Genomic DNA, 22,553 nt, shown 5'->3' with positions numbered 1-22,553 from the left:
CACACTTTCCAACATTGTATTTCATTTGCCACTTCTTTGCCAATTCCCCAAAACTATCTAAGTCTCTCTCTGCAGGCTCTCTGTTTCCTCAACACTACCCGCTCCTCCACCTATCTTTATGTCATCAGCAAATTTAGCCACAAATCCATTAATCCCATAGTCCAAATCACTGACATACATCGTAAAAAGCAGCAGTCCCAACACTGACCCCTGCGGAACGCCACTGGTAACCAGCAGCCAGCCAGAATAGGATCCCTTTATTCCCACTTCCTGTTTCTGCCGATCAGCCAATGCTCCACCCATGCTAGTAACTCCCCTGTAATTCCATGGGCTCTTATCTTGCTAAGCAGCCTCATGTACGGCACCTTGTCAAAGGCCTTCTGAAAATCCAAGTACACCACATCTATTACATCTCCTAAGTCTATCCTGCTTGTAATTTCCTCAAAAGATTGCAGTAGGTTAGTCAGGCAGGATTTTCCTTTCAGGAAACCAGGCCTATGGATGGTGGAATCTGATAGGAAGGTAGAGTGTGACCAAGTAAGGAAGATAGATAGGCAACATGCTCTTCCTCTGTCCCCTTTTCTTGTTCCTCTCAATCTCCCCAAATCCCACTCCCATTCACCATATCACACAATTTATTTCCCCTCCTCCACTTTATTTGGCATCATCGACACAGTCCTCCTACTGGGACCCTCTCCCTCTTGTTCCCATCCACCCACCAATCTTCCTTATGTGGTTCCATGTTCCACCTTCCTTTTCTTCCAGATTAGGATTATTCCCTTCCTGAGTGGCAGTGCCCAAAATTTTACATAATATTCTGGATGAGGTTTGATCCATCTTCTGTACCATTAAAGCATCAATTCTTTCTCTTTTGTGTGTCATGTCAGAAGTCTGAACTTCAGCAAAAGCCAGCAGACTTTTGGTAATTTAAATGGTACTCTATTAGTACAAGAAGCAATAGTGAATAAAAGCAACAAGTAATTTGATGTAGAAAAGGTCCAAAAATTCACAAGCAAATTTCTAATAACCAAATAAGAAGAAGTGTATTAATGGCCACTTGCTTACAACAAGGATACTAAACAGGATTTGTATCTTTTTAAATACTAATTGGATGATTCTTTTTACTGTATAGTCATTTACAGTGAGCACAGATGAACACTCTGCCTTGCCTTCAATTTATTGGATGACATAGTGTTGACAACAGCAGTATTCACAATCTACCTCTGAATATAAAATAAATAAATGAATACTCAACCTACCAATGAATATTTGGTGAAGCTGTTGAGGAGTCAGTGTCAAACTGCAATCCTTCTCTTCTTGAAGGGTAGTTGGAACAGCATTAAGACTATCTTTTACCTGAAAGAAGTCAATAGAAAAGAGATCAATATTCTTCAAAATCAAAGGGGAATAAAAATAATTGATTCTCCTCCTAAAAGGAAAAGTATCTTTAAAAAATGCTTCAAAAATAGACAAAGGTGAGATTATTAATTTCCCAAACAATTCCCAATCTGAGTACAAGTGAAATGTGTACATTTGCTCCCTTGATTCCTGTTCCATTGTCTTGCCCAGCATTTCTTTCATATATATCACATAAAAAAATTACTATTCATTTATGTATTTCTGTACCTGTAGGTAGGTACCAAAACTGCACACACACAATACTCCAAATTAAGCCTCACCAACGTCTTATATACAAATTGGCTGCTGCATTTCTTAATAATATTAATACTTCAAGAATAACTTGTATGTAGTTTGGGAATCTTAAAGCCATGGTTGTCATTTTCAGTTTTTTTTTTACTTTTCTTTCTAACTGCTAAACTCTCAACTTACCTTTGGTGCCATTCCTATCCGAAAGTACTTAATTAATTATTTGAGCACCATTCCTATCCGAAAGTACTTAATTAATTATTTGAGCATTAAGAATTTTGCCTTTATCGAAGGCACTCTTTAAGTACTTTTGTTACCTTCTTTGTCTGCTGTCTTTTCTGTCCAAAAAAGAAATATGCATGATGCAGTGTTAGCATTAAAGGAAGAGAAATTAGATAGTAATAGGAAATTCATATAGAGATCATGATGCATCTTTGACTCAGTGCAAAATAAACATAGAATTCACATAAACACAAGAGATTCTGCAGATGCTGGAAATCCAGAGCAACATACACAAAATGTAGAGGAACTCACCAGATCAAGGCTGCATCTATGAAAGTGAACAAATAGTCAACATTTTAGGCCAAGACCCTTCATCAGGACTGGGAAGGATGAGTGAAGATGCCAGAAAAATAAGGTGCAGGGTGGGGATGGAGGACAACCTGATCGGTGAAGCTAGATGGGTGGGAAAGGTAAAGAATGAAGCTGATTGCAGAGGAGAGTGGACCCTAGGAGAAGGGGGAAGGGGGGGGGACTAGAGAAGGGTGACAAGCAGGGGAGGAGAAGAGGTAAGAGACCAGAGTGGGGAATGAAGAGGGAAGGGGGAGGGGAAAAGAAAAAAATACTGGACAAGGATTTCAATGTTCATTTCATCAGGTTAAATGTTATCTACATGGAATATGAGGTGTTGTTCCTCCACCCTGAGAGTGGCCTCTTCATGGCAAAGGAGGTGGCCATGGATCGACATGTTAGAAGTGGAATGGGGAAAGGAATTAAAATGGTTTGCCACTGGGAAATTCCACTTTTACTGGATGCAGCAAAGGTATTCGACAAAGCAGTTCCCTCCAATTTACATCCAGTCTCACCAATGTAGAGGATGCCACATTGGGAGCACTGGATGCTACAGATGACTCAATAGATTCGTAGGTGAAATGTTGCCTCACCTGGAAGGACTATTTGGGGCCCTGAATGGAGGTGAGGGAGGAGGTGTATCTGCAGGTGTAGCACTTAAGCCACTTGCAGGAATAAGTGCTGGAGACAGATTAGTGGGGAGGGACGAATGGACAATGGAATCATAGCGGAGGGATCCCTGTGGAAAATGGAGAGTGGAGAAGGGGAAGTAGAGTCATAGAGATATACAGCAAAGATACAAGGCTTTTGTCCCATCTAGTCCTCACTGAAACAATTTAAACTGCCTACTCCCTTAGCCTGGCACCCGGACCACAGACCTACATATCCCTACTATCCATATACCTATCCAAACTTCTCTTAAACATTGAAACCAAGCTTGATTGCACCACTTGTGCAGGCAGCTTGCTCCACACTCTCATGACCCTCTGAGAGAAGAGGGCTTCATGCTTCACTTAAACATCTCAACTTTTACCCTTAACCCATGGCCTCTGGTTGTAGCCATACCTGACCTCAGTGGAAAAAAACCTGCTTGCATTTACCCTATCAATAACCCTCATAATTTTCTATCAAATGTCCTCTCAATCTTCTACGTTCTATAGAATACAGTCCTAACCTATTCAATCTTCCCTTATAACTCAGTCCTCCAGACCAAGCAACACCCTTGCAAATTTTCTCTGTATTCTTGCAATCTTGTTTACATCCTTCCTGTAGGTCGGTACCAAAACAGCGCACAATACTCTAAATTAAGCCTCACCAACATCTTATACAACTTTAAAATAACATCCCATCTTCTGTACTCCATACATTGATTTATGAAGGCCAATGTGCCATTTTTTATTATCCTATCAAGTTGTGACGCTGCTTTCAACGAATTATGTACCTGTATTTCCAGATCCCTTGGTCCTCAGTACCGTACTATTCACTGTGTAAGACCTACCCTGGTTGGTCCTTCCTACCAAAGTGCAAAACCTTGCACTTGTCTGCTTTAAATTCCATCTGCCATTTTCCAGCTGCTGTAAATCACTCTGCAAGCCATGGTAGCCTTCCTCACTGTCTACTACACTCCCAATCTTGGTGTCATCTGCAAATTTACTGATCCAAAATTAACCACATTATCAACCAGATTATGAATGCATTGTAGGTGTTTGATTTGTCATTATGTGAACAGAGTTCCGATAAACAAAAAGGAACTTGTCCATCTTGTGCAGTAGAGAAATGTCCTCCTTGCCTATCACTTTAATAGACTTCTTGAAGGTTTGGATAAACCTTTCAGCTAACCTATTTGTTGCTGGGTGTTGAGGAGCTGACTTGAAATGTCTGATGGCATTCTTCTTCATGAACAGTAGGAGTTCATCTGATGTGCATTGTGGTCCATTGTCACTGACAATTTGTTTTGGTAAGTTGTTTCTGGCAAAGGTAGTCCTCAAAGCTGCAACAGTCCATGCTGACATGGTTGACTTCATTGGTATAACCACTGGTCACTTTGAATGAACATCCACAGCAATCAGAAATATGGAGTCCATGAATGGCCCAGCAAAGTCAATATGTACTCTTTGTCATGGGTGCTGACAGCCATTCCTATTGGTGCAGAGGTGCCTGTGAGGGTGTATTTTGAACTTATTGGCATGAAGGAACAGCTTTTGGTCAAGTCTTCAACCTGTTTATCTATTCTTGGCCACCACACAGAACTCCAGGTGAGACACATCATCTTGACAGTACCCAGCTGTCCTGTATGCAGATTCTTTAACACTCTGGTGCACAGTTTGGAAGGAACCACAACACGAGCTCCACACATCAATATTTTCTGACATATCGACAGTTAGTCTTGTTCTCACTGAGAACTCTGGAAACATGGGGTTACCATGAGCTGGCCACCTTGCATGGTGATGTCATAAACTTTTGACAATGTTGGGGCAGTCCTCGTTTCTCTTTGTATTTCAGAATTTGTTGCCAACAACTGGTCCACCAGTGCGGTGTGGACCACTTCTGCTGGGTCAGTGTTGCTGCATTATTTGGTACCCTTGAACTCTAAGTCAGATGAGTGGGTTCCTAGCAACAGTGCCAAGTTGTAACCAGGTAACAGACATCACTGGAATTCCCTTCCTGGGATTGAAAATGGACAGAAGGGGCTGGTGATCTGTCACTAGCGTAAACTTTTGTCTGTAGAGGTAGTGGTGGAACTTCTTGATTCCCCATACTAAACTAGGCACCTCTCAGTCGATCTATGCATAGTTGCATTCTGGGCTCATCAGTGATCTTGAAGCAAATGCAATTGGACATTCAGATCTATCTTGCATAGTGTATGACAAAATAGCACCAATGCTATAAGGGGACACATCACACGCCAATCTGATGGGCAGAGATATGTTGGGTGAACAGTTCATCAGATGCTATTAGTCCCTTTGTTTCCTTGAATACTCTTTCACATCTTTCTGACCATTCCCTATTTGGCCCTGTTTGCAACAGTGCATTCAGTCGGTGCAGCAATGTAGTAATGTTCGAGAGAAACTGGTGGTAGTAGTTAACAAGGCCCAAGTAAGACCTGAGTTATGTCACATTTTCCAGTTTGAGTGCCTGTAGCACTGCTTCAATCTTCTCTTGTGACTTATGTAAGCCATGCTTGTCAATGACATGTCCACAATATGAGTTTTCATTCTTGAAAAACTTACATTTCACAGTACACAGCACTGGGTTGATGCTCACTTTGAAATCCCCATATATGCAAAAGGCTCCGTCCTTCCCTTTCTTGATCACTGGGACAATAGGTATGGCCCATTGCTCCACTCAGCTTTGGAGAGAATTCCAGATGTCTCCAAGCTCTGACGTTCAGCATCCACTTTAAACGTAGTGCTTTATGGAATCTTAGTGTTGCTGCTTCATCCTTTTCAATTCTGACCTCTTGCCTTTGAGTTTACCAACACCCTTCTCAAAAACCTTCTCATTAGCTGTGACAGTCTCTGATTAGTGCTACCATTTGGGCTGCAGTTGCCTGTTGATGACACATTGAGAGCCTTGATTGTGTGCCAGTCTAGTTGGATTTTTCCCAACCATTCACATCCAAAAAGTGTTGGCTCTCCACTTTTCAACACAAAGCTCTAATTGCTGTGCTTGCCTTCCATACATCACATTCACTTTTAGTTTGCCTTTGGGAGACACTTTTTCACCAGTGTAGATCTTTAGCATCAATGAGGTCTTTTCTAATGTTAGCTTAGAAAATACTGTTGTAGTCAACCTTTAAAATTATAGACAAAACTGACCCAGTATCCAACTTAATGTTCAGTTTTACACCAGACACATCTATTGTGACCCAGGAGATTTTGCAATCTACTTCAGAATACTATGCAGTTCTAGGCATGACAGCTCACCTTTGTCAGACTTTGTTGTATGACTCTGTTTTACATTCAGTCACTTTATGCATTTGCCTAGTTTTGTGTTTGAAACTTTTCACTCGGTGTGGTTTTGTTCTTTGGTTGTGCTTTTTGTCTGCCTTGCACACTCTCTCTATGTGACCTTATCTGTGACACTTTATGCAAGCTTTTTCTTTGAACCAACAGTCATTTGCATCATGGGAGGATTTACCATATCAATAATATTGTTGGCTTTTTGTACCATTCAGGGATATTTTGTGCATTTCAGATTCTAACCTTTTATTCAGTAGTTCTGCAGCATCCTTTGCTGCAGTCTCTAACAATAATATAATGGTCAATGCCCATTCTAAGGGAAAGTCTCTTTCTGACAGTAGCCTCTATTCAGTGCTTCAATAATTCATACCATATACAAGTCTGTCCCTTAATGCTTCAGAAAGTCCATCTCTAAAGTCACAGTACTGGGAAAGTTTGCACAGTTCTACAATGTATTCAGAAATGCTCTCATCCTTTGACTGGTTGCTTTTGAGAAGTCTAAATCTCTCAGCTATTACCAGCCTTTTAGAGCTCAATTGATATTATAAAATTACAACAATTTCATCAAACATCTTGCTTTCTGGTTTTTCAGGAGTTACTAGAACGCATAAGAGCCTGTATGTCTCAACACCATTAAGCTAAGAAGTGTAGCAGTTTTCTTTTTATCATCCACATCAGTACTTTACACTACAGTTCAACCCTCTCAATATACAACTTCCAGTCTTCATTAGCACAATCAAATTCATCAAATTTCTCAACAGAAGTCATCGTCACATTATTTTTACTTTAACTTTGCTTGTTGTGCATCTTTCAGTGTGTACTATGCAGTTACTCATGTGTCCCTTTGTCAGTATCTGGTCTGTACTGTTTAACTCTTTCCTCTCGATGTTTCATCCCATAATTATCCTGTAACTATCGGTGCAGTTAGTGATACTCTCTGACATTCAGGTTCATACTCATCATCAATTTGTTGTGTCAGTGCAACTACATATCAGTTAAATAAAACCACGCACGCGGGAGATGGCTTTAACTGGTGTATTTACATTGCAGTGGGAGAGAGTGGACAATAGATCAATGTGCAAAGGTAAGTTATCAGTCCATACTTAGTGCTAAGCGGAGTCATTAACCTAAAAGAAATAGATCTATTTATTACACATAGGTTTATAAAAGATGTTGGTCAACAGCTTGCCTCTAAAGATGGAGACAGAGAGATTAAGAAAAGGGAGAGAGGTGACAGAAATGGACCGTGAATTTAAGGACAGGGTGGAAGCTAGAGGCAAAGTAGATGAAATTGACAAGCTGAGCATGGGTGCACAAAGCAGCACTGCTATAGTTGTCAATGTAGCACACAATGAGTTGGGGAGAATTACTGGGAAGGGCTTGGAACATGGACTGTTCCAGGTAGCCAACAAAAAGGCAGGCATAGCTGGAGCCAATGCGGGTGCCCATGGCTACCCCTTGAGTTTGCAGAAAGTGAAAGGAGCCAAAGGAGAAATTGTTAAGAGTGAGGACCAGTTCTACCTGATGGAGGAGAACTGGTTGGGTATTTCATTCAGAATAAAGCAGAGAGCTGGAAGGACTACTTGATGGGGGACCGAGTTTACAAGGACATTCACATTCCTGATTTTCAACTTCTGATGATTTTCCCTTTGTTTCCTTTAGCTCTCTGTCTGAGAGATTGTCGCTAGATTTTTGTCATCCAATCCTAAATGATGTGCAGCAAGCACTGATTTTGATTCTTTAACTATAAGCTATAAGAACATAAGCGACTGCAGCAAGACAAGATTCATCTCTGCTTCACCAACAGTACCAACATCTCTTTTCTCACCCTTGCTCAGAATATACCACACCTTTGAAGAATGAGCAACTTCACTACTACAGATCAATCCCTGAAGGAAAAAAAGGGAATAATAAATAAATAGATGGAAAAAAAACAGGATTGTGTTATCCTAGTAGTAAGTAATGATACAGTGGCATGCAAAAGTTTGGGCACCCTTGGTCAAAATTTCTGTTACTGTGAATAGTTAAGTGAGTAGAAGATGAACTGACCTCCAAAAGTCATAAAGTTAAAGATGAAACATTCTTTTCAACATTTTAAGCAAGATTAGTGCGTTATTTTTGTTTTGTACAATTTTAGAGTGAAAAAGGAAAGGAGCACCTTAACCATGCAAAGGTTTGGGCACCCCAAGAGATTTGAGCTCTCAGATAACTTTTACCAAGGTCTCAGGCCTTAGTTAGCTTGTTAGGGCTATGGCTTGTTCACAGTCATCGTTAGGAAAAGCCAGGTGATGCAAATTTCAAAGCTTTATAAAGACCCTGACTCCTCAAACCTTGTCCCAACAATCAGCAGCCATGGGCTCCTCTAAGTAGCTGCCTAGCACTCTGAAAATTAAAATAAATGATGCCCACAAAGCAGGATGAAGGGTATAAGAAGATAGCAAAGCGATTTCAGGTAGCTGTTTCCTCAGTTCGTAATGTAATTAAGAAATGGCAGTTAACAGGAACAGTGGAAGACAAGTTGAGGTCTGGAAGACCAACAAAACTTTCCGAGAGAACTGCTCGTAGGATTGCTAGAAAGGCAAATCAAAATCCCCATATGACTGCAGAAGACCAGGAAGATTTAGCAGACTCTGGAGGGGTGGTGCACTGTTCTACTGTGCAGTGACACCTGCACAAATATGTCCTTCAAGGAAGAGTCATCAGAAGAAAACTTTTCCTGAATCCTCACCAAAAAATTCAGCGTCAGAAGTTTGCAAAGGAACATCTAAACAAGCCTGATGCATTTTGGAAACAAGTCCTGTGGACTGATGAAGTTAAAATAGAACATTTTGGCCACAATAAGCAAAGGTATGTTTGGAGAAAAAAGAGTGCAGAATTTCATGAAAAGAACACCTCTCCAACTGTTAAACACAGGGGTGGATCAATCATGCTTTGGGCTTGCGTTGCAGCCAGTGGCACGGGAAACATTTCACTGGTAGAGGTGTTACAATACGTCTCCGGCAACAATGAATATAGAATTAAGTCGGGTTTTATAAACAAATGAGCATTTATTAAACTCCGCTCAACAATAGCGAAAAGTATTTAAGCTACTAACTTAACCAGAGGTTAACTGCTATACGGCAACTCTGGAACAGTTCTTAAAGTGGTAAATGCCAGCACAGTCTTAAAGTGATTTATACAGTCAATTAGGAGAGACTTTCCTGAAGTAACAAATTCCTCGACAACGTGACGTTACTGCTAATCCCAGCCGAAATATGCCTTGTCCGAAGGATTCACGATTAAAGAAATAAAAATGGCTTAAAGGAACTGACCTTTTCCTTGGCAAATGAACACTACACAACCCTTTCTACTCTTACAGGTAGGGGTTATCTCAGATGCAGATCACCATTTCCTGAATAAAGAATCAATAAGGTCGCTCCTGTAGTAAACCGCCGACGACACCGACTTTACTCAATCCTTTGGGTTCCCGTACTTCAGTAAAATCTTCACTCTCCAATACTTAGACTTTAAAATTAAATCAAAGATATATAAAATAAAACTGCCGGCACAATGACTCTGTACCTTACTGTAGAAAGTAAAACTCTACTTTAAAATGAAACTGCATCATGAGACAAATACGGAGCAAAACGGAGTAACTGACGAATTAAACGACGACTCAACACAAAAACTCCTGTGTCACAGCAGGCTTTCCCGTTTTATACTTGTTGGAACATGTCATCATGTGACACACTGGCGAGAAATTACATCACCCCACCATCACAAGACCATTACATCATGCTCACCAGATACTCAATTACATCATAGTCATAAGATAGTCACAAGATACCCACGGGGTATGTAACAGAGAGAAGAATGAATTCAATTAAATACCAGCAAATTCTGGAAGCAAACATCAAACCATCCGTGAAAAAGCTGAAGGTGAAAAGAGGATGGCTTCTACAACAGGATAATGATCCTAAACACACGTCAAAATCCACAATGGACTACCTCAAGAGGGGCAAGCTGAAGGTTTTGCCGTGGCCCTCACAATCCCCCGACCTAAACATCATTGAAAATCTGTGGATAGACCTCAAAAGAGCAGTGCATGCAAGACAGCCCAAGAATCTCACAGAACTAGAAGCCTTTTGCAAGGAAGAATGGGTGAAAATCCCCCAAACAAGAACTGAAAGACTTTTAGCTGGCTACAGAAAGCATTTTCAAGTTGTGATATTGGCCAAAGGGGGTGTGACCATGCAGGGTGCCCAAACCTTTGCGTTGGGCCATTTTCCTTTTTTGTTATTTTGAAACTGTAAAAAAATGGAAATAAAAAGGTAATCTTACTTAAAATATTAAAGAAATTTGTCATCTTTAACTTTATGCCTTTTGGAAATCAGGTCATCTTTTACTTGGTTAGCTATTCACAGTAACAGAAATGTTTTACCAGGGGTGCCCAAACTTTTTCATGCCACTGTACTTTTTTGACAAAATACTTTGGATACTGAATACCTAAAAATAAAAATTCAGCCTATTAGGCAGCATACAGCAGAATGGAAAAGAATAAACCTGTTTTTTCTTCAGACATACTGTATATTTATATCTAGCTATAGATACTCTATATCTAACTGCCTCATATTTGACCTTAATTTGGCAGAATTTAAAAGTAACCAACTTACAGGATTTGATGGTACTTCAAACTCTTCCTGCTTGAGTGTTCCGATAGGTTGTACCATAAAACATTTACTCAACACCGGTTTATCATAACTTATGTCTTTGACTGAAAGTTTTGGAGAAGACAGTCCTTCTGCTGGTCTCATGCCAATATCCACTGCATTATTAAACTCTTCAAATTCTCTAAAGAAATACAATGAATATATTTTTTAATAACGGCATGGAAAATATAATAATAGCACATCACAATTAGTGTCAAATGTGGATTACATCTTTTGCAGGGCTGACCTCAAAAGATACTTGAGTTATTTTAAGAAAGTCAGTAATTGAACTTTATTTTTACATCTCTTTGTCCTGCTATACCACAAAATTCACGAAGTAATCTTCTCAGACATTTTTTGTGGAAGAAACTCAGAAAGATATCCCACTGTTCTCTGATCTGTTCTCTGGCTGGCCTGCCTTTTCTGACTCCACTGTTGTAGCTTGGATATCAATGACACAGCAAAGAAGCCCCAATTTCAAAACACTCTTGAGAGTATTGGCCACTGACAAGGCCTTGTCTCCAGTTTTGCCAGTTGTGAAAGTTATGAGGGTTCTTAAATACTACTAGCTATATAACTTTAAAATCTTTTAAAAATAAAGAAAATAATTCTTTAAATAATTCATGAAAAATAGCTAAAGACACATAAAATAATTTAAAACATTAAACCAAACTAAAATAATTTTATGGTAATTACCTTCCCCTTTCACTTTAAAAACTGACACCAGATCTGAGAAACAATGCCCCAGTATAAATGCAGGGGAATCTCAGAAAGATAGTTTTCCACCTGGATCCTGGTGCAACTCAAGTCAGAAGCACCCACAAGTATATGCTCATTAAATACTGAGTAACATAAAACAAAGCAGAAAAGGCCATCATCTAGTTTTACTCTAGAAAATATTCATGATGCACCTACCAATGCCATAAATGGCACATTTTAAAAATGTACAAATGAGTCAAGAAACACTGCAGATGTTGGAAATCTGGAGTAACACACAAAATCCTGGAGGAGTTCACTCAGATAATCACAACCTACAGATACAAGAGGACAGTTGTTGCTTCAAGTCAAGACCCTTCTTCAGAACTGCTAAGAAAGATGTGAGATAGCTTGTAAAAAAAAGGGTTGAGGGAGGGAGTTGAGTGAAGGCTGGTGGGTGACAGGTGAATCCAGGTGAGAGAGAGAAGGTAAGCAGGTAGTGGGGAGGGAGTGAAATGGTGTAAGAAGTTGGGAAAGTGAGAGATGGAAGTGACAAAAGGCTGAAGAAGATGGAATCTGATAGGAGAGTACCATGGAGTGAAGGGAAGAAAGTTAGAAAAAGAATCAAAGAGAAGAATGTGTGGGTGATGAGCAGATTGACAGCATGGAACAAAGTAAAGAGAATGTGTGTAGGCCTGGTGGAAAAAGGGAAGAAAAAGGAGAGGTAGAGGAAAGTGGTTATCAGAAGCTATAGAATAAATGTTCATACCATCAGGTTGGAGGCTACCAAGAAGGAATAAGAAGTGCTGTTCCTCTAATCTGCATCTCGCCTTAGCTTGGTAGTTGAGGAGGTCGTGGACAGATATCTTGATGTGGAAATCAAATTAAAATGGTTTGCCACTGGAAGATCCTGGCTGTTATGGTAAATGGAATGAAGGTGTTCAATGAGGCAATCCTCCTATCTGCGTTAGATCTCACTGAAGTAGAGGAGACCACACCAGTGAGCATCAGATGCAATAATAATCCCGATGGATTTACAAATGAAGGGCTGGCTCACCTGGAAGGATTGTTTTGTGCCCTGAACAGTGGTAAGGTATGTAAAGAACAAGTAGCACTTAGCAGAGTTGCAGGGATAAATGCCTGGAGGGTGATCAGTGGGGAAGGACAAGCAAACTGCGCAGAGCGATCCCTGCAGAATGTGGAGAGAGGAGGGGTGGGGAAGATTTACTGGGATTGCACTGGAGATGGTGGAAACTGTGGAAAAAATCAAGTTTTAAGTTTATGTATCACGTACATCAAAACATAGTGAAATGCATTATTTACATTAACAACCAACACACCTAAAGTTGTGCTGTGAGCAGCCTGCAAATGTCTCTACACATTCTGGAGCCAACACAGCATGTCCAAAATAATTGGCAGACAACACAAAACACAATAAATCAGAATACAACAAGCAACGAAACAACAACAACTAAATAAGCTCCATTACTTCCACTCACCCACACACTTACATGGCTCTCTAACCCTGAGAGATGTGAGTAGGAGCAGCCTTTTCTTCGGCCTCCAGCCTATAGACACTGGGATTCAGAAACAGACGTGCATATGCCAGATACTACATGTGAGACATGGAGGCTCATAGGATAGGAGGTGAGGACAAGGGGAACTCTATCTCTATTATATTTAAGTTCAAAAGTTCAAAGTACATTTATTATCAAAATATGTATACATTATACAACCTTGAGATTTGTCTCTTGACAGGCAACCACGAAACAAAGAAAACCAAAAGAATCCAAATTTTAAGAAGACCGTCGAACACCCAATGTACAGAGGGAAAAGAAACACATCATGCCCGGAAAAAAAGAAGCCATAAATAAAGACCATCAAACACCCAATGTGCAGAGAAAAAAAACACATCGTGCAAACAGTAACAACAAGCAAATAGTGTTCTGAACTTAAATCCGCAAAGAAAATCCCATAGTTCAGCAGAGTATGGAGTAGCAGTCTGAACCAATCTGTCCCTCACCTCAGGCCCCAGCACCCTGACCTTTTCAATCAATTTAAGGGCAGATGACGTGAGGACAAAAGTGCAGAAAATAGAAGAGATGTGAGTAGGGGCAGCATCAAAGGCAGTGCGGGAAAACACCGTTTTCTGAGAACCAAGGACATCCCAGATGTACTAGAATGGAAAACCTCATCATGGTAATAGATGCAGCAGAGGCAAAGGAATTGAGAGAAGGGAAGAGCATTCTCATATGACAGGATGAGAAGAGGTGTAATTAAGGTAACTGTGGAAGTCAGTGGGTTTGTAGAAGTGGATAATCTGCCTCCTAACGTGGAGGAGAGAGAGGTGTCAGAACGTAGACCAAGTGAGGACAGGGTGTAAATGGGTAGCAGAGTTGCTTAAATTGACAAGCTCCACATGAGTGAGGAAATGGCACCAATGCAGTTGACAATGTAGTGGAGAAAGAGTTAGAGAGCATTGCCAGTGGACATTTGAAACACAGATGCTTTGCGTAGCCAATGAAAAGGCAGGCATAACTGTAGAATATGTGAATGTCCATGGCTGCACCTTTACTCTGGGGAATGTAGGAGAAACTGAAAGAGAAGTTGTTGATGGTGAGTACCAGTTCTGCATGATGGCGGAGAGGAACTGTTTTCCAGTGAGAAATGGAGAGCTCTGAGGCCTTCCTGACTAGGGATGGAAGTGTACAGGAACTGCATGCCCATGGTGAAAATGAGGTGGTTGGGCCATGGAACTGAAAATAGTGAAAATGGTGGATAGCATGTTATGTGTCACTGGTGTGCAGGTCAAAAGGGGCTGAACAAAGGAAATAAGGCTGGAGTGGAGATGCAGGGAAATGAGTTCAGTAGGTTGGGAGCAGGTAGAAATAATTGGCGCTCTGGGGCAGTTACGTTTGTGGATCTTGGGCAGGAGGTAGAAATGGTTAGTACAGGCTTTGTGAACAATGAGGTTGGTACACCACAAGACAAAAAATTACAATAAGCTACAACAATAAACAGTACAAAAGATAAACAGCAGTATTCATTGGCTCAAGAACCATTCAGAAATATGATGGCAGAAGGGAAGAAGCTGCTCCTAAAATATTGAGTGTGGGTCTTAAGCTCTTGTATCTCCTCCCTGATGGTAGAAACATAGAGGGCTTGTCCCATATGGTGAAGGGCTTCAATAATGGATGCGGCCTTCTTGAGGGACGTCCTTTTGAAGATGTCCTTGATCGTGCAGAGTGTTTCGCCCATGATGGAACTAGCTAAGTCTATGACCCTCTACAGCCTCTTGTGATCCTCTAATTTGGACACTCCATACCAAACAGTCAGAATGCTTTCTAAAGCACTTCCGTTAAAGTTTGTTAGAATCTTTGGTGTCACAGCAAATGTCCTCAAAATCCTAATGAAGTAAAACTGCTGGCATGCTTTCTTCATGATTACATCAATGTGTTCATCCAAGATAGATATAGATCCTCTGAGGATCTTCAAGCTTTCAGGGATTAAGATCTTGAAAAGCACTATAATAATGCAAGTATTTCTTTGTTTTGCTTTCAATGCACCAACACCATACAAAAACCATAATATTGTTAACTCAGATTATCAATCAATTCTGGGTTGATTAATGGCTATCAATAAATTAGCTCTACCTCTTTTGAGCACATTTCACCTTCACATTTACCTGTCAGTCTACACACCCAATGGCAATATAACTTGTACAGTGCACATTTCCTCTAGTACCAGTATAAATCAGAGCTTTTCAAGGAAATTTGTGACCTTCATTGGTAACTCACAGAAGTTCCTAGAGTCCATTGTGCACAGTTTTGAGATGTCAGTTAAAGATCCTGCACTACTCTATCAAGGCTAAGTACACAGCATGCCCAACTTCACTGTTAAATGACTAGCATTATGATAAATCATTAAATAGAGCTCCATTTGCTATTTTTTGACTTTTTAACATTCGCTGGTAACAAACATGCAGAGATCATTTGACATATTGATCAGTTCAGTGCTGACAGTTGCTCAGGTCCACTTGCAGTGCAAGAGTCAATCAGCCCAGTTTGTCAGATGCGTAGTGTCCAGAAAGAATGCAGAATAATACGTTCTCTCTCCTTTATATATCCTTTATTTTCACCTCCACAGCAGCCTCTTCTTGCATGATACAAGGAAAGTTCTTTCAATGCTGACTCACTTTGTAATGGTTAACATTTTAATGATATTTCAGTTGCAGATTTAGTGAAGACCCTGACCTCCGAGTCAATCTTAGTGAATCGTTATATGCTAAATAGCATTCACTACTTTTCACGTATTTTCAGCCAAATTTGTAATATTTTCAGTATTAAGCATTATCACAGGTAGCACAAGTTTAATGCATGCTAAGAGGGAGAAAAATATTTATATAGCTGCAATAACATGCAAATGAAAAAAATGAGAATTCCACTTTTCTATTAGATAAATTAGGGAAAGTAAAGGAGAAAATAAGCAGACAGGATGTGTAAATGCTAATCTGCTGGCTGGTAGCAGGTAACCTTCATTTATAGTCAAGATAAGCAAATACCACGTGCAAATTCTTTGCAATTCCATTCTTAAGCATTTTGGTAAATCACTCACACAAGGTAATTCTGACTGTATGATAAGATATGTAAGATATGTATGTAAGATAGACTGAACACTCAAGCGGTAATTTATATATTGCCACACAAGAAAATTATCTGCAGAGTGCTTTATCAAGTCACGATTTTAAATTTGAAAACTAGTAGTTAAATATTATATTTATTGCATCACAGAAAGATAAAATATTGCTTATTGAACATAGCATCAATTAATTTTACATGCTTCATTTGATTCTGTTAATATAATTTCCTTTGTTTAGTTCAACACAAAAGCTGCTGAAATTATTCCAATTTAAGCAAACACTGGTACAAGAGGTAACCTATGAATACAATATATCCCTTCTAAGGATTAAACAAGTAATTAGAAAGATAGCCATTTTATGTTCACTGTTTACCTGCGATCCTGCTTTTGGAACCTACGTATTCTTAGACCTTGAATGTATTGCTCAAAGTACTTCTTCTGTGCTTTTTTTGCTGCTACCTCCTCTTCATTATGAGTGTATTCAGGATCCACCCAGGTGTGGTGTTTCATTTCTGAGGAGCTACCACAAAGTAACATGTCATAAAAATGTTGTGCTACATATCAGAAATATTGCCAAGTGTTGAGTAATTACAATACTACACTCTGATCAAGATGTTAATCGTGACAAACAGTTGAAAAATAAGAACTTAATATTCAACATTTGAAAGACCTATCCAACGTTTTTTCCCCTTTTCACTTTCTTCCAACCTATTTCTCTCTCCGCCCACATCATTCAGATTCAGATTCAGTTTATTGTCATTTAGAAACCACAAATGCAATGCAGTTAAAAAATGAGACAACGTTCCCCCAGAATGATATCGCAAAAGCATATGACAAAACAGACTACACCAGAAAATCCATGTAATGTTTGGCAATCCCCAATCCAGAGTCCGGGGAGGCTGCTGCATATTAATATCGCGCTACCATCTAGCGCGTTCCCAGGAAAGGAGCTCCAAATCCACCAGACAAAAACAGGACCAAAAACTAAAGCTACAAGACCTGCACACAAAACCACATAATTACAACATATAGTCACAACAGTGCAAACAATAGCATAATTGATTAAAAAAACAGACTATGTGCACAGTAAAAATAGTCCAAGATGTTAAAGGACTATAAGTTCAAAAGAAATCACCACAGTTTCCACAAGCTCCCAGGGTCCCGACAGACTCGCCATCCCACGCTGGCGGCAGAAGGGAGTACTCCTGCTATGGACTTCCAAGGCGCCGCCCAACTCAGCCTCGCAGACACAGCACACACCGAAAGCGACCTGAGTCTGTTGAACCTCCGAGCCATCAACCATTCCCTTCTTTCACTCCCACTTTGTACTTCTTTTCTTCCTAACTGGTTTCTATTCTTCCTTTTAATTTTTTTATTTATTGCTCAATTCTTCCTTCACTTTTTACCCATAGATTTCTTCCCCATTCCCTTCATTCTTTTCAAAATCTTCCTTTCCCTTTCTTTTTCATCTACTTTTTCTGCTGCCTTCCTCCTCTCAACTGAGCATAATCTTATTCACCTGTCCCTTCTCCCTCAGGTTCCTTACAGTTGATAGTACTCTCTTCCTTCAATGTTGTAGGCAATGTTCCCTCTAATTTTTAGTAGTCAGTGTGCGCAAAAATCTTAGTTTGTGCAAATTTTTTTCCTGTGACAAAAGTATATGCACACTGAATGCACACATGTCACAGTTTATGTAGGTTTACAAACTATTTGACATAAAACTGCACAGAATAACAACAAAATAACATACATATTTAAGGCATTCAGTTATTTTTTCTCTCTCCTGTCTTTGGCATTTACCCATTCTTTGTAAACACTATCTAGACCAATAGAACTTCCATCCAATTGATAGCTTTTTATTCTCATTAACATATCCAAATGACATTCACCTAAACAGTTGCTCAGCTTGTTTTTGAGTTGATTCATTAGACTAAAACCTCGCTCACAGTCCACACTAGACGCAAGAAATGTTCTCCCAATGTCCAACAACTATGCAAGGTCACAAAACTGTTTATTTTGAAGTACAAATGCCACCATTTGAGCAAAGTTTGAAATCAGTTTGGATTTAATTTTTTCTTGTACAAAAAATTTGAAATCATTATGGACTTCAGTAAGGCCTTTGACAAGGTTCCACACGGAAGGTTAGTTAGGAAGATTCAATCGTTAGGTATTAATATTGAAGTAGTAAAATGGATTCAACAGTGGCTAGATGGGAGATGCCAGTGAGTAGTGGTGGATAACTGTTTGTCAGGTTGGAGGCCGGTGATCAGTGGTGTGCCTCAGGGATCTGTATTGGTTCCAATGTTGTTTGTCATATACATTAATGATCTGGATGATGGGGTGGTAAATTGGATTAGTAAGTATGCAGATGATACTAAGTAGGTGGCATTGTGGATAGTGAAGTAGGTTTTCAAAGCTTGCAGAGAGATTTAGGCCAGTTAGAAAAGTGGGCTGAACGATGGCAGATGGAGTTTAATGCTGATAAGTGTGAGGTGCTACACTTTGGTAGGAATAATCCAAATAGGACATACATCATAAATGGTAGGGCATTGAAGAATGCAGTAGAACAGAGTGATCTAGGAATAATGGTGCATAGTTCCCTGAAGGTGGAATCTCATGTGGATAGGGTGGTGAAGAAAGTTTTTGGTATACTGGCCTTTATAAATCAGAGCATTGAGTATAGGAGTTGGGATGTAATGTTAAAATTGTACAAGGCATTGGTAAGGCCGAATTTGGAGTATTGTAGACAGTTCTGGTCACCAAATTATAGGAAAAATATCAACAAAATAGAGAGAGTACAGAGAAGATTTACTAGAATGTTACCTGGGTTTCAGCACCTAAGTTACAGGGAAAGGTTGAACAAGTTAGGTCTCTATTCTTGTTGAGAATGTTGAGGGGGGACCTGATAGAGGTATTTAAAATAATGAGGGGGATAGATCGAGTTGACGTGGATAGGCTTTTTCCATTGAGAGTAGGGGAGATTCAAACAAGAGGACATGATTTGAGAGTTAGGGGGCAAAAGTCTAAGGGTAACACGAGAGGGAATTTCTTTACTCAGAGAGTGGTAGCTGTGTGGAATGAGCTTCCAGTAGAATTGGTAGAGACAGGTTCAGTATTGTCATTTAAAGTAAAATTGGATAGGTATATGGACAGGAAAGGAATGGAGCTGAGTGTGGGCCAGTGGGTCTAGGTGAGTGTAAGCATCGGCACAGACTAGACAGGCCAAGATGGCCTGTTTCCGTGCTGTAATTGTTATATGGTTATATGTTATATTAAACTGTCTAATTATTACAGTATTTTCAGCTAGAAAATCATGATATCATAGACATAAGGTATTAACTTGTTCATCGCCGAATGTGAAGTCACAATCTGCAATTGCAGAGAAATTAAAAGCTGACCATTCTTGTACATCATCTGAATACTGCCCGCCAAACATGGCTGCCGCTATGATGTAGCTGTACAAACCAGAACAGGAAAGGTATGGTGACGTAAATTAGTGACGTGCATTGTGGTATTTGGAAAAACCAACTAACTAGTTAACAGAAACATTTAGCTAAAAGATTATTTTCAATAAGTATAATTATTAATTACTACATTATTTTAGGAAACTAACCTTTTATGCGCACATTAATTTCTTTTGTGCATACATTAATTTCCTTTGTGCGCTGATTGAAAAACGTGTGTGCACGCGCACAGCTTAGAAGGAACATAGGTTGTAGGTTCAACTTATAGTCCAAAAACAAAGCACAAATATCTAGGCCAGCACATGAGCATGGAATGAGATGGTTTTACATTCTCCGGAGTGAATGAACAACGTAGTAAAACAGAGCGAAGGAAAGAAAATAGAAAACAGAGATGGATAAGGACACCGGAGGGATGGGAAAAGACACCAGAAACAGAGACAAACTGAAACATTACCAAGAAGGGAAAATAAAGTGGATTCTTTGAAGGACCGGATATCTAACTTGGTGGAGAATTAAACAAGACTAAGTTACAAGCTGCTCCAAGAAGTGTGTTGGACCACAACGCACAATTAAACAACACCATTTCCAGCATGAGGCTCAGAGCAAGGAATGGAGGCACTCTCACAATTTAGTCACAAGGTTGTGTGTCCAACTTCCATTCTCAAGGTATGGACTACTGTATAGCATTAAGGGCTGCTGCACCAGTTAGCTGTAAGAATTTCCAAAACATTAGTTAAGAAAGAACAATGATGTTCACCCTATTTTCTGTCCAATATTTTGCTTTCAGCCAACACAAAATAGATTATCTCTTAATTAATATATTAAAGAGGTTATCTGGTAATATTTTTATTGTTACTGGTAAGGACTATACCTCAAATGTAATAAAATGGTTGTGAAGTTCATTGGAAAATCCTGAATTTGATAGGCATGCTGTGTAAAATAGAGACTTAATATAAATACTCACATGTATTTTTCAGATTTACGATGATGTCCATTCCTTTTAATGCTTCCATCAGAAATAGATAAGGCTGTTTTGTTTTCAAAATTTTTACTTTTAATCTTACTATAAGAAATGCCTTGATGCCCAGTGGGCAACATAACAGGAGATAAATCCTTACTCATGTTGATTTCATCAGTTATCTTCTCGGCCAATAGTCCAGTTTCTTTGGTTACAGCAGGAGTTATGCCTAAAGGTGAATCACAAGAGTTAACTTACTCAAACAAAAATAAAAATTGGATTCCAGCAGTTCTTCCTACAGGTTTTATTTGTAACTGTGATGAAAGAAAGAGCAGCCAGTGCCTGAAGTTTCCATTGGATCCTGTATAGATATTAAACAGATTACTAATAAGGGATTTTATCTCATTGTTACAAATATTCGGAAGGGAGGAAGAGGGATTACCCCTGAAGTGGGTTTCTCTTCCTGAGCTTAAATCTTGCTTAGGTCTGAGACAATGTCCCAGATTTTTTAATGCAGAGCATCATAAAATAAGACAATCCATTAAAATGAATCCACTTTCACCAACTTGGAAAAGGGATGGCCAAAATATGATTCCTACCAAACTGTAATAGCTCCAGTATTAGTACTCAGGGCAAACATATTAAATATGTATTAGGTACTTTGCATTTCCAACTTGGAAGCTGAACACTGAGTTTTAAAGCACCCTTTGAAATCCAGACTGTAATTAACCATAACAATTTCTTCAGGCTCTTGGCAGGGAAGCTAATGGTCCTTTAATTAAATTTTAAAAGTAAACTTTATTCATAATAAAAAAGATACAAAGGAAGAACCAGTGAAAAGATTTTTAAATTCATGGTTGTAACATTCAGCAGTGTAAACTTCCTTTAAAAACTAAAACATTCAGCACTATTGCCACTCATGTGACCCCCCTGGGGTGATACACCCCTTTCATTGTTCGAGAAGATTCCCCACCCAACTCAGTCTCCCCATGTGCAGAAGCAGAAGAAACCTGAACTATGGTTCTTCCCCACACAACCTTGTCATTGACTACACAGGGGTCGGCAACCCGCGGCTCTGGAGCCGCATGCGACTCTTTCATCTTTTGCTGCGGCTCCCTGTGGCTTTGGAAAATAAATGATGAATATTTAATTAAAATGTATTTTATGTTAGTTTATTAGTTTTTGAAATGTAATTCTAAATTTGAAGATTATGGTGATCTTGTATAATCTAAATAAAACGTTGTGGCAACCCATTTCCTGGCACATCCGAACTGGCTCACAATTAGCCAGCGTTCCGGCTAAGGGAGATAACCTACGGGGGTTTGTGAGTACGTGTCTTTTGGAGCATCCGCGCCCACGGGGGGGGGGGGGGGGCGGGTTGAGGGAGGCTTAAAAGCAAGGCTGTTTAGTTCGAATAAAGTTATCTTTGACGGCAGTTTACCAACTCCGTGTCGTTATTTTAGCGCTGCGTGTAGCACACCGTTACAACGTGTTTTTTATCGCTATTAATATACGTCACCACTGCCAATGCCTGACACACGCCAGTGCGCGATTTCTTTTAATTTTTTGATCCAAGGTAGGCTAACCATGGAGTAACCTTCAACCCAATGTCTTTTTTTCGGAGTTCAAAATGTTTTTGTTGCATGCAGAAATGTAGTTTCGTTTTCTCTGCATGAGTTCATCGATTTCATAAATGCAACACATTATAGTTTGTTTATACATAGCATAAAGGCAAAAAAAATGTTGTATGCAGTGTTATTTCATTTTAAATGTCAAACGGGTTTTGTGGTTCCCAGTGTTTTCTTTTCTGTGGGAAACTGGTCAATATGGCTCTTTCAGTGGTAAAGGTTGCCGACCTCTGGACTACACCAAAAGTCAGTGCTGCAGCCTTGGGAAACACACATAAAATGCTGGAGGAATTCAGTAAGTT

The 22,553-nt window shown here is 39.6% G+C and overlaps 1 protein-coding gene across 1 annotated transcript in view; it reads right to left on the bottom strand.

Moving 5' to 3' along the window:
* Positions 1-22,553, bottom strand: part of LOC132393191 (cilia- and flagella-associated protein 47-like) — a 595,459-nt gene that overhangs the window by 506,736 nt on the left and 66,170 nt on the right. Inside the window, exons 10-13 of the mRNA XM_059968130.1 lie at positions 20,630-20,852; positions 16,575-16,721; positions 10,832-11,009; positions 1,260-1,356 (exon numbers count right to left, since the gene is read on the bottom strand). Coding sequence (XP_059824113.1) covers positions 1,260-1,356; positions 10,832-11,009; positions 16,575-16,721; positions 20,630-20,852 — 645 coding nt within the window. The remainder of the gene's footprint in view (positions 1-1,259; positions 1,357-10,831; positions 11,010-16,574; positions 16,722-20,629; positions 20,853-22,553) is intronic.

This window comes from Hypanus sabinus, chromosome 4 (genome assembly GCF_030144855.1).
Source record: "Hypanus sabinus isolate sHypSab1 chromosome 4, sHypSab1.hap1, whole genome shotgun sequence".
NCBI lineage: Eukaryota > Metazoa > Chordata > Chondrichthyes > Myliobatiformes > Dasyatidae > Hypanus > Hypanus sabinus.
This window is presented reverse-complemented; position numbering and strand designations above follow the sequence as displayed.